The sequence below is a fragment of the Fulmarus glacialis genome, unplaced genomic scaffold (genome assembly GCF_000690835.1).
Source record: "Fulmarus glacialis isolate BGI_N327 unplaced genomic scaffold, ASM69083v1 scaffold31947, whole genome shotgun sequence".
In the NCBI taxonomy this organism is placed as follows: Eukaryota; Metazoa; Chordata; class Aves; order Procellariiformes; family Procellariidae; genus Fulmarus; species Fulmarus glacialis.
The window spans coordinates 47,152-59,580 of NW_009224343.1; the positions used below are offsets into that span (position 1 = coordinate 47,152).

General features: G+C 38.3%; 1 protein-coding gene across 1 annotated transcript in view; it reads right to left on the bottom strand.

Annotated features, from left to right (window-relative positions):
• Positions 1–11,907, bottom strand: part of PHF20 (PHD finger protein 20) — a gene marked incomplete at its 5' end in the record, with an annotated part of 50,402 nt that extends 38,495 nt beyond the window's left edge. Inside the window, 5 exons of the mRNA XM_009582124.1 lie at positions 5,238–5,411; positions 6,237–6,413; positions 7,399–7,506; positions 7,913–8,300; positions 11,828–11,907. Of these exons, the coding sequence (XP_009580419.1) occupies positions 5,238–5,411; positions 6,237–6,413; positions 7,399–7,506; positions 7,913–8,300; positions 11,828–11,907 (927 nt within the window). The remainder of the gene's footprint in view (positions 1–5,237; positions 5,412–6,236; positions 6,414–7,398; positions 7,507–7,912; positions 8,301–11,827) is intronic.
• Positions 11,908–12,429: the final 522 nt, after the last annotated feature.

Sequence of the window (12,429 nt, forward strand, 5' to 3'; positions counted from 1 at the left end):
TTTTTTGAAAGACAACTTGGATTTAGCTAGACCCTAAATCACCAATTCTGGTCCCTAAACATTAGAGGGGCCAAAAACCAGCAGAATATGATTTTCATCCTCTAGTTTATGTAATTAACCAGAATTTTGCTGACAATTTTTAAAAAGGAACTTAAGTTTTGATAAGCAGTGCTATATTGCCCTTTCAGAACACATTACAGACATACACATTTTAAAACATAACAAGCATATAAACACTCCAAATTGTATTTGTTATTACAAATGTCTGCAACTACTATAAATCTGAATCATCTACCAACCAGTGACTGGGAAACACTCTTTAAAAAGAGCTTTTGTCTTTAGAAATTCCTGATATTCAAATACTATAAAAATCATGTTCTTCCTATACATCATGCAAGTTAAAACTAGTACTGTAAGGGTGCTTCACTCACCCATACCAAAACAACACTAACACAACAACTGAAGAAAATGAAGTCATTAATTTTATTATGTCTTGTAGTATTTTCTTACAGGAAGAGAATGAATTCCCATCAAGTGACTAGAATTAAAGCCTACAGACAAACAAAAAAGTTAGTACTGGGTTACAATGTTGTACTTACTCTAAGTAAAAGAAGTTATCTTTGACCTTAACTTCCATGCTTTATTTTGCGGGAATCTTGTACGGAAGAAACATCCCTTTTTTCTGCCCACGTCACCTACTCTGACAATATACCTCTCCCCCTTCTAAACCCCAAATCTCTTTAATACACTTGGCAGTCTGAGAACATAACTGCTTGACATACAGTTACCAGTATTTGGAGAGATGTCTATCTGTTCCCTTGATAATTACCCATGAAATAAGTTAACTTGGCTTTCAGCCTCCACCACCAGTTATTTTTAGGACAGCATGCTCAGACTCCTTCACAAGCCCCCCCAAGAGCAGGAAGCCACTGGCGATTTTCCGAGACCTTTTTAGATCCCACACCAAGGGGCCTCTGTCACACGGCTGCACAACACAACTCTCAGGTGAAAGCCCAAGCCCTACTCTTCCCCCATCAGGCAGCTCACAGCAACTGGAGCATACAGACATGATCCCACGAATAAGACAGAAGCACATACAGGAAAACACAAAACCACTTTTAACTACAGAAGGTTTATCCATGATAGGATCTATGGATTTTAAAATTCTTGTATCAACAAACCACTTGTTAATAACATTTTTAATGTTGATTAAGTATGGAAACATAGATTTTTGTACTTGGATTTCAGTGACAGTATTTACTTAGAAAGACCCTGTACAGTTCTTATTCCCCATCCTTAAGAGTTTTCTCCAATAAAAACACCTGCTTGCCACATCTGGATGTCCACCCAGGTACATGTCTGTTAACATTTCTAATGTTAAATTGAGATGGCTTTAATTAAATGAAACAAAATCCACACTCAGAAGTGTGGATTTTCAGACACCACCACAGTGCTGAACTTCAGGTCAGAATTCAATATGAGTGCATATTCTTGAATTAACATTAATCCAGCCAGCATCAAGAGTGCATAAGCTATACCAGAGGCTTTGGGGTAAGTGAACCAAGTCATGTTCCCACATCTTGTATCCGATTAAGCAAGTGCAGGAGAAGACCACATCCTGCACATCACATCAGTGTGACTAACACCACACATGTAGGTATTACACATTCAGCTGGAGTTCTCCCCAGTTCAAGCCCAAATTACAAATGCTCAGCAATATATACATTAGGAAGTCAGAGGAAAGTGGTAATAATGGCAAAAGATACCCAAACGGATCACAGTTTTTTGAGCTCCCAATAGTTTAGCTGCACACCAGCATTATACTGGTGTCCCGCCCCATCTACCTGCTGCCGAAGTTATGCTCCCCAAATGCTGAAAAAGCAGAATCGAGAAATACTACCTTATAAATTTCAAATGTACAAGTGAATTCCTCTCCCTACTTCCTCCCTTACAAAACACAGCATCTCACCCCAACACGTATTATACAAGTTCAAGGAGATAAAACAAGGCAATTGTAAACTGCATCTGTAATCTCAAGCAGAATTTAAGTATGCAAGTAGAGGGAAAAAAATCTGCTGGTGTTTTAGTTTAACCTAAATCCTTAAATCTGTCAGACATTTCCCTTAAGTTTTTTCATGGAAGGAGAAGAGTTTCCCCATCAGCAACAAATACACAGAGAAGTAACATTTTTACACAACCAAGCCTGTTTTGTCTATTTGTTCTTTCATAGTCACTAGAAGTGACTTGTTTGCTGTAACTCCTAACACATACTGCTGAGTACACACTAGCTGTCACTACATTATAGCCCTGAACTCAGATCCCCAAACTTTTCTTTTTTTTAAAAGGAAAGAAGCTTTGTCTGAAGATGACCATACAGCTACGACAACACCCCAGTTCACGTACACCAGTAAAAATTTTTAGAACACTTTTGATTTCATAGTTACTTGAAACTAAGACATTGTGAAACACCCTGAAAAGCTTTGCAGCCTAAATGAGTCCTTAAGTTAGAAAATAGATGCCCTTGCAGGAGGCATTTTTTAAAATACTAGTTGACCACTAACCCCAAACATATGTTACGGTATCAAGTAAAATCATCTTTATTTTTGAGAATATTCCACGAGTACTTCTGGATTATTTTACAAAGGCAATGGCAGCAGATGCCTTCTTAATACTGCATTAACTGTTTGGAAGAACATCTGTAACCATTAACACAGTTAATACACTGTTAATACAGTGTGTTCTTTCAAAAAGCCAAGATTTTCCATTCTCCAAATTCTCAGCAAGCAAAGTTGTGATTTGTCAATCTGTAGTTCAATGAGTACCTCCAAAAGATTATACAAAAGATAAGTGTCATCTTAAAAACGCTGCACTTCAAATTGAAAATTTGCAGGAATTTACAAAATAAAAGGCTAAATGGTTGTCAGCTAAAAAACACACTTTAAGAAATGCAGTAAATTTGTCGTGCAAGATCACTGAAGTTCAAAAGCATTTTATCATATTGTTTTCTTCATAAAGCATGTCCAAAAGGTGACTGTATCAACCGTAGCGGAAAGCTTTGCCATACCTTCTCTTCTATTTAATAGTTTGTCAGAGGCTGAAAAGTGAGTATTTTCAGACATACTAAAAATTCTTTCAATTTTCAAAACTGCTATGATCTGCTGTATGTCTTAGAAGAGTTGTCTCTAAGGTGCAAGTCCTTTACCTCAGACCAATTCAGTTCACTGTACCCGTTTGGAATCATGCTCGTACCTGCACACCTTCTCACAGGCCTAAGACTGGAGTCACAACAGCCACCACTCTTTCTGCTTGCCTGGAGCACAAGATTCCAACAGGATCAAGAAGCATCACTGCTTTTTAGCATTTCTTTGCACTCCCAGTGACACAAGTTTTTGCAGTCTTTCTGTTAAGAACTCCAGGGACATCTTCCAGAGATCCAGTGAAGGAGGAGCATTAATTTTATTTTCCTTTGCTGCTACAGCAGACGGCCCCATCTGCCATCTGCAAAAGCTACTCCAGGGTGAAAATTTGCAAACAGGCAATGGCTGTTCATCTTAAAATTACATTCAAGGATGCCTGTTCAGTTTCAAGGGCACCTTGGAGGAGAGGAACTTCAAATTCCAAAGGAAAGACCTACAAAGCACAGCACTAGCTGCTAACATTGCTGCAAACTTCTTATAGACTGGGTACCAGTTTAGCCAGCCAGATGGCAGACTATTACATCAGTACCTGACAAGCGCTTGTGAGGAGCTCCACCAGTTGTGAGCACATGAACTTAAGGAAACCAGTGATGTTACACTGCAATTACTCAGAGGAAGTATTCAACTTAGACTTGGAGCAGCACTTGTTACATTTTTCCTTTGCTTTGGAGATTTGCAGGCAGGCTGTCAATAGCTCATGTACTCAGAGCTAATACAGAGAGTAATGGCATTTCCTTGGCACCGGAGAGATTAATATTCTGTTCAGCTACAACAACCAAACAGTGGTTTTGCTTTCACGAGCCAAAAAAAGCTACAACCCATCAGTTAAAAAAAGTTAAACCCAAGAGTACTTTACAGACTGAAAAGGACACAGCAGCCTGACTAGCAAAAAGAATCTGCAGCCACTCCGTATCTTCTGAACTCACTGCCACAATATAGGGAAGGAAAGGCATGGTCCCAACACACATCAACTGAAAAGACTCTGGATATACCATAGTTACAATACAGGTGGATATATCATCAGCCTAGTTAGGAAGGAGAGCAAGATCAAAAGAGCTCTAATTTTTATAGTAAAAGACCGCTTACACATCAAACCTGAGCAAAGGAAAAGAGATAAATTCCTTCCTGCACTGAAGGTGCACATCAGTGGCAAAGAGAGAGGATATTTCATTTGTACAGTTACATGATAGTGGGTGAAAGAGGACATGTGCAAGCAGGAGGGTGAATTTGGAATAACCAAAGAGCAGGATGAAAGCTAGCACATACAGATTACACTAGCAATGCTGAGCAAGTGTAAAGCCCTCTAAACTCTCTGTTCCACTTAAAATTAAGCTTCTTTGATAGAGCATAAGCTAGGGAATTTGTAGTTTAAGTTTCCCCAGTTAGCTGCAGATCTGAGTATTAGAGTTACAAGAAACAATCACAGGACAGCCCTGTTTTGGCGTAGTCTACTATCTGTATACAAAATTTTAATTTGAAAAAGCAAGGTAAGTACAATCCCCAGCTAAGAGAAAATAGAATATACACATTATTAAGACAGACACTGAAATGTTTGAGCTATTTCATAAATTTGCACTAAGACTCTAAATAGTCTAGGGCTTAAGTATAACAGAAGCCAAAACATAATGATATACAAACGCACAATCAGGATTCCCAAACATCAATGCTACCACATACCTGCAGCACAGAAATTACAAAAGAACCTGACCTTTTAAGATGTTACTCCAACTTAATCCAGAATTACAAACATTAAACTATAACCTGAAAACAAGCATTTGTTAATTTCACCATTTACATGCTAAAAATATTATGCCTAGTCATTTAAAAATTACGATTTCCACTTTTTGGAAGATTGCTGTCAATCTCCAAAGCATAAGATCAAAAGCGAGTCCATAAGGAATAAAAATACACATTTTCCCCTGTGGTTAACATTGCAAGAACGCATAATTTTTGTTAGTGACACTTGTACAAGCATGAAACACCTAGCATCAGTTGCCTTAACAAATACATCAATATTAAATATGAAATCAAAATTTGAACCTGTAGCAGCAGAAGGTTCTTGAGTTCTGACAGTAACAGAGGAAGACTCAGTCTCTTCAACTTTTTCTTCCAGTAAACTGGCATCTGTACTGAGTGCTGTGCTATGTGATGTGTTTCCAAGAGATCCTTGTTTACTGGAACTTTGGTCAGATTCAACAGGAATTTCTAACTGGACTAGAATGGAGGAAAAAGTTTTCATGGAGTAAAATGCTCACAAAAGCATCTTCCAGAACACTGATGTGTGCATTTATCACATTACAGTGGAGACAAATATCCATCTGTGCTCAGACTGCTTGCTGTTGTATTAACACAAAATTAAGTTTTTACAACACAGCTACTTGCAGCAACCCTCTCAATTTACAGCCGCTTAGAAACACACAAGGCTGCTAACTCTTTATAGCCTAAAATGTGACAGGTCTCCTCAAACCATTACCAGAGCTCTCCCTGAAAGAGAAAGGCAGTGAAGCACAGGGCAGAAAGAAGCATTATCTCCACCCAGTCTAAGAATAAAAGCATCCCGTCGGTGTTTTTAGTATTCAACAAGAGGATTAGACTGTAAATTTAGCATTTGGGTTACTTCTTCGATCTACAAGACTTTGTAATTACCTCATTTTCACAAGCATAACCTGCATCCCTTTAAAAAAAAAAAAAGAAAACAAAAAAACCCCCACAACATTTCCTTTAAGTTATTTTACAACCAAGGGAGCTCTCCTTTTGCAAGGCCAGCTATCCCACCCAGTTATTCCTCTACTGGAAAAGCTCCCACCACGCAAGGGCAATGCTAGAGTTACTGATGGAGAGGGAATCAAAAGCAAAAGGTAATCAAGGCAGCAGAAAGAGATATAAACTTTCCTTGAGTTTTCTCTGCACTGCTGATGAAATCAGGTTTTAATTGCAGATATAGAGCCTGCAGGTTATGCAAGTGAAAATACAGTGCTTGCAACAACTAGATGACTGCCATGCCACCACAAATCCAGAGTATACCAGGAAGCTGCTTACCCTTCTCAGATTCGTTTTGGTTAGATACTGCATCTTTCAAAGGCTGAATTTCCATTGAAGCTGTGACATGATCTGTATTTAAAATCTCATGACTAATACTAGATGAGAGTCTTGACGATCGTCTCCTGATCCGGTATCTTTCAGGGTTATCTGAAGAGTTCTTCAATTTTTCCTGACCTGAAATAGACAAATTTAATGGTACCTTGCAGTTACAGGATTACTAAATAGCTCACAAGCAAACTTCGAAGACCTCCCCTCCCAGTGACAGTTTGAAAGTGTGTTTTTTAAGGACTGAGGTTAATAGCAAAAGGTAAACAGCCCCGGTGATTAGACCTCTCTGTAAAAGCTACGATCGTATTAAGTTACAAATAAGCATAAAAACAGAGCAAAAACTTATCTTGTAGGTCTCTCAACTTTTTCTTTTAGTAACAGATTTGAAGTAAGAATACAGATCAGTATCTTGCTGGTAAAACACTGCTTTAAACAGCAACCGTCCCACAGACGTAAGTAATACCAGAAGTTAGATGAGACAATTCAGACACACAAACAACTTTGACCCTAAGCTGGATAACATATGAACACCGGAGTTTTAAGACTTTGTGGTCCTAAGGAAGGGAAAGACAGCCTTCTTCAGATCTTTGTCTCCTTGTTCATGATACTACTAGAGAAAATATAATTTTCTTTCCTCATCAACACACTCAAGTTCTTCAACATCACTACACAGTATACCAAGATAAAGTAGAAGCTATTAGACCGCAGTGACATGAATATTTCTCTAGTATTAAAGCTTCTTTGCTAAGCAATGTGGTAGATCCTCCATCTAGTAACTACAGAGTTTCTACAACTAGAAAAAGGCTTTTATAACCTTCTGCATATTGGAGACAACATAACCACTGCCTTCCCTATGTCTATGAACTTCTGTATCAAGACTCACAGCTTGTGGCTCCTTCATTCAAACCCAGATTCCAAGATTTAGAAGGGAATTTCAGCATGACGACACTACATATGAATGGCCAATTTAAGAAAAACAGGTGCTGCATTTCAGCCATTTCATGTATCACAGTTTAAGGTTAATACTGCAGACTTTTTTTTCCCCTCCATTTAAGCTTCAGGAACTTACATGTACAGGTTCTGTGAGAGTTGAACACCAAAAAATACTCACACAAGTGTTTTTCAATCCTGGGACGCTTTGACGGAACTTCACCTCCTTTAGGTATTTTCCGACGTCTTAACTCCAAAGTTATGGGCTGCAGTGTCTGAGAACTCGGCTCTACATATTTAGATAGAGAACAAAAATTGACTGGATATGAAGCTGCGAAACTCTTGAAAACATAAATTCCCAAGCCTCACAGTTAAAATACTGGATTTGCATAAATACAGTTTCACCTGGCTTTCCGAACTCTACATATTAGCATTTAATCCTACTGCAGACATATTTTCTGATATATGAAGATCACTTGCCTAAGTCTAATCTCTAACCAAACCACTGAAACTCCAAACCTGGCTAACAAGTATGATCTCGGGTGTCCTAACCAAGCCTGAATAAAGATTAATTTAAGATTTTTTAAGAGTTTTTAGAGACTTAGGCTGTGAAAGAGCCAGACACTTTTCATTCCTTTAGGTCAGTTTAGAAGGGTTCTGATATATGGCCTAAACATTTAAGTTTAGCTACATACCGGTTGGAGGTGTTATCGGTGGTCTTCCACGTTTTCGTTTAGTTTCTTTTGCGTTTTCCTGTGGACTCTTTACATTGTCGTTCTCAGGCTTCTTCTCAACGTGTGTATCTACTGAATATTCCATATCATTCTCTGATATATTCTCTTTATCTTCTTTTCCATCCTTAGATATATTCTTTTCTGAGACCTTGCCTTTTTCTGAGATGACTATCAATTTTCCTTCTTTATCAGGTTGCTTAATTCTTTTTTCAGTCTTTAATGTCTTTTCATCCTTGTCTTTCTTTGCATTACCTGTTGCTTTCCTCTGTTCTTTAAATTTCTCCTGCTTTTCAGGAGATGACGGAATTTCATCACCTCTTTCCTTAGGCTTAGCATTACCCACAGTATTCTAGAATAAAGAGAATGACATATGAAAATAAACTTACTGCAATCTGAAACTCCTCCCCCGCCTTTGTATTTAGCAGACTTGCATCTTGTCCAGTTTTTCAAAGGATAAAAGCATATACTCTGTTGCAACCCACAGATTAAAACTTAGAGGCACTCGAACTGTTGAAGGACCCATGCAGCTTCAACAGGACAGTGCGACAGATTCACTCTTTTCAGAACTCAACGGCATAAGAGATTTGCTCTTTCTTCGTTCTCATGTGCAGGTTAGGTCTGTACTAGCTTGTGCAGTACTACTTAAAGCCTACTTGGGACACTGAAGAAAGAGTGGGCATCGAGAGCACAGAAAAGGGCAAACAGCTCAATCACTTGGATGCAAAAGAGGTCTTCCTTTCACAAAAGTGTCTCATTCAAAATAGACCAGTATTTAGCTCGTAATTATCACTGCTACTGAAACATGCTAAGTAAAGAGTTACATAAAGCAATTGCAATCACCAGCTTCATCAGGAACCACATGATGTTAAAATTTACACATTTAAATTTAAAAACAAGACTTTAAACTTTGTCTTTCTGTAATCTGTGTTCAGTGTGAGAGGACATGAAAATCCTTAGTAGTCCCCAGCCACTGATACAATATTCAGCTGTAATCTCATTTCCCCGTAGTTCTTATATAGTAACACCAAACCAGGAAGAACACCCCTACATCAACAGGCCACTGCTACTCTATGTCCTCTCCCTCTTGTGATCAGGTTTCATATTAACACCACCTGGGGGGATGCTGATTTTGGTTTTTTCCCATTCCAATGATCCTGCTTACAGGCTGTCCCAGAACTTCTCTGCTCTGATGAACAGAAACTTTCTAACTTTGCACCTGGATTAATAATTTATATTTGGTCATGTGTCAACACTGCCTTTAGTTGAACTAACTTCCCTCTTCCTGTTGCCTAATAACTTGAAGCATTAAAGAGCAACCATACTCCTTTCCACCCATAGTTCTGCAAGGCACAACAAGCTTAAACTTTGAACAAGGATCAGAGGACAAGAAAGGCTAAATACCTCTTGATACTTCTTTGGGGAAAGAAAGCAGAACAGCTGATTTGAGTTATACAAAATTCTGAGAATACACTTAAGACTCACTATCTCCTTGTATTACACTACATCTTGCCTCTTCCCATCCCAATCTTCCTATCTATATGTGGCTTACATATCTTTTAAGATGGCCATTTTCAGACCACAGTCTTAGGAAATAATCTTCATGCAATAAAATGGTGAATGTGCAATCTGCTCCACCCTCTATGATATTATTTCAACCATACTTGGCACAGAGGCGATAAAAAAAATCACTTTTTAAAAATGTGACATCAAATTGCTGTATATTTCATGAAAACAGCTAGGCAAAGGGGAAGAAAGTCTTTCACCTTCTTAGGTGCCTGAGCACCACTTCTACCAGACATCATAAAAATCTGTCTTCTGTAAATTCCTGAAATGCCACAGCTATGGGAGAAGCTTCAGTGGAAATTCAAACATTAGTAAAAAAACCTTAAAAAACGACCCTCAGACATTAGGTTTCATCAGTTGTGCTGCTCATAGAACCATCCGATTTGAATCAAGTATGTGGCACTCGAACACACATGAACCGTCTTAATCAAATTATTCTCAAGAAACTGAACCATAAATACCAGTATGTCTGAATTACCTCTTGATGTTACTGAACTCTTAAAAGCTGTGTGTCCTTGCAGAAGCACATTCACACTCTGCAGGTCATCAGTGTTCAACCTAGCATGTTACATACTCTACACAGGACAGAGTAACACTGTCATTAAAGAAAAGATGACCAGCTTACATTGCTCCCTTCAGAAATCAGGTGGTTTTGGGGCTTTTGTTTGTTTGTTTGTTTTAAGAACAGCTAAGATACAAGCCATGTGTGTCTTCACAGCTACAGTCTCTCCTACTGATGAACAGGAACAAGACGCTTCCTTTCCACTGCCAGCATGCTGCTACATTAGTGCTGTATCTGAATCCACACCTTAAGTAACTTACATTCACAACTGAATCTTGAGCTCTCCAGTGGCTCAAGTATTTTTTAAACTTTATTTTTGATTGTGTAAACAGAGCTCACTAGGAAATTCTCCCCTTATGCTTTTATATGCTGAAGAACAGAACAAAATGTTCTAGCATAACTTATTCTTGGGTTAAGAGAAATCTTCCCGGCTAGTGGTTAAAGGGAGAAGAAAACTTAAACTCCTTTCAAAACCTACCAAAGCTACACAAAACATGAAACTCCCTAAAGGAGAGAGCAGAGACAAAATATTTTGCCTTTCTTATGCAGAATATTTCTTAAGATTGTTCAACTTCATGTATTTAAGGTTAAATATGGCAGAAATATTTCTCATGGCAATGAATATTCACCAGGTAGTTCCCTTGTGAGTATTAGTCAGCCCTCAACCAGGCACAATTATTACAATTTGAAAGCTATTAAGAGCACTTTGTGGCAAACCTGAAATAGTTTTCCCTCCCAGCCTGGCAGATACACAAATCTGGAGACCTCCAAGTAATGGCATGCCTCTTCACAACAGAGACAGATTTAAATTGTAGCCATGAATGTTCATTATTGGAATCTGTATTTAAGACTTGTGTTGGGGGGAGGGATTAAATTTCTTTGTTCAAACTTAAAGTTCCAGGAAACTAAAAGCAGAAGACATGACTAAGAACACAGGCCACAGCTACCACACAGGAATGTGTGGCAAGATCTCAAACTTAAAACCATTCCTGTAATGAAAATTATTCTGAGGCAGGTACTTAAGAAGTTTTAATCAAGTTACACAGGACTAGAACTTGTCAGCCTTTCCTACAAAGTGCCCGCACACGAAAACTGAAGTACAAAGCAGCACTTCCTCCTTGTCACCATGAGCAGAACAGATTCCCGCTCCCCCGCCCCCCCCCCAAGAATGGCTTACTGCTACTTTCCATGACAAGCTGAAGGTTGAATCCACAGCACTGAGCAGGTGAAGAGTTGGTAGAATACCCAAACCATAGCAGAACATGGTTTAGTAAAAAAGCTTACTTCTCAAAGTTTTGAGGCGAAAGATTACTAGATAGCTTCCTTAAAAGTCTCAAGACAATCAAGTTACTCTGGGAAAGAACAGTTTCTGTACACTCCATAGTTCCCATCCCTTAATGCATGTATTTAAACTAATCTCAAACAGGTGAAACAACCAAAGTGTGTTTCAGTAACCTACCACTAGCTTCAGGATGTACATTCTGAATCTTCCCATGATTTTTAGAAAACTGTTTTATTTATATGCCTATGACTTCTTTAGTTCAAGAGGTGCATTCGTGAGAACATGAACCTGAGAGCTTTGCAAATCATACCATGAAGTTTTTCATTTTAACATATTTTATTTCAGATGTATTGTATGTTAGCAATACAGATGTTTTATTCATTTCATATTCCATAATTCATCAAATCTAGCCACCTGAACTGTTCATTTTAGAATACATTAGTAGCACAAATAATACTTCAATACTTACTTGATCTTTGGAAAAAGCTTTGACATGAATGTTTTTGACAGTCTGAACTACACCATCATAAAACTTCACAGTGTATGTACCTAAAATTTGAAAATAAAGCATAAGAGTTTAAATATCAGAAGTTATTTAACAAAGCATCTGCTAACAGCTCCAATTCTCTAGCTGCATATTTAGCTCTAGATAAAAGCTGCCTTAACTGCCTGTTAGAAACTTCAACAGCAGAGGTCTTATCACAGGCCAGGTAAGGGACAAACCATGAAGTTACAAAAATAATTATAGTAAGCATAAAGGTGTATGTCTAAGCTTAGAGTTGCTCTTCAGATATACATTCCTCACAAAACCCCAAAATATTTTTGGTGGAATACTCCAGCAGATAATTACACAGACTTTTTCTCCTTGATCTTACACCATATAGTCAATCTAAAGAAAGCACAGCACAAGAACAAATCCTTCATGTTTACTTACTGATATTCAAAAAGGAGAAGCATGGCTGTGACATTTGTAAAGGGTCTTTTGCAGCTCTGACACTAGTTTTACTGCGGTTACATGCACGTTAGTTTTACTGCATGTTACATGGGCGGCAGTGTTGATCTGCTCGAGGG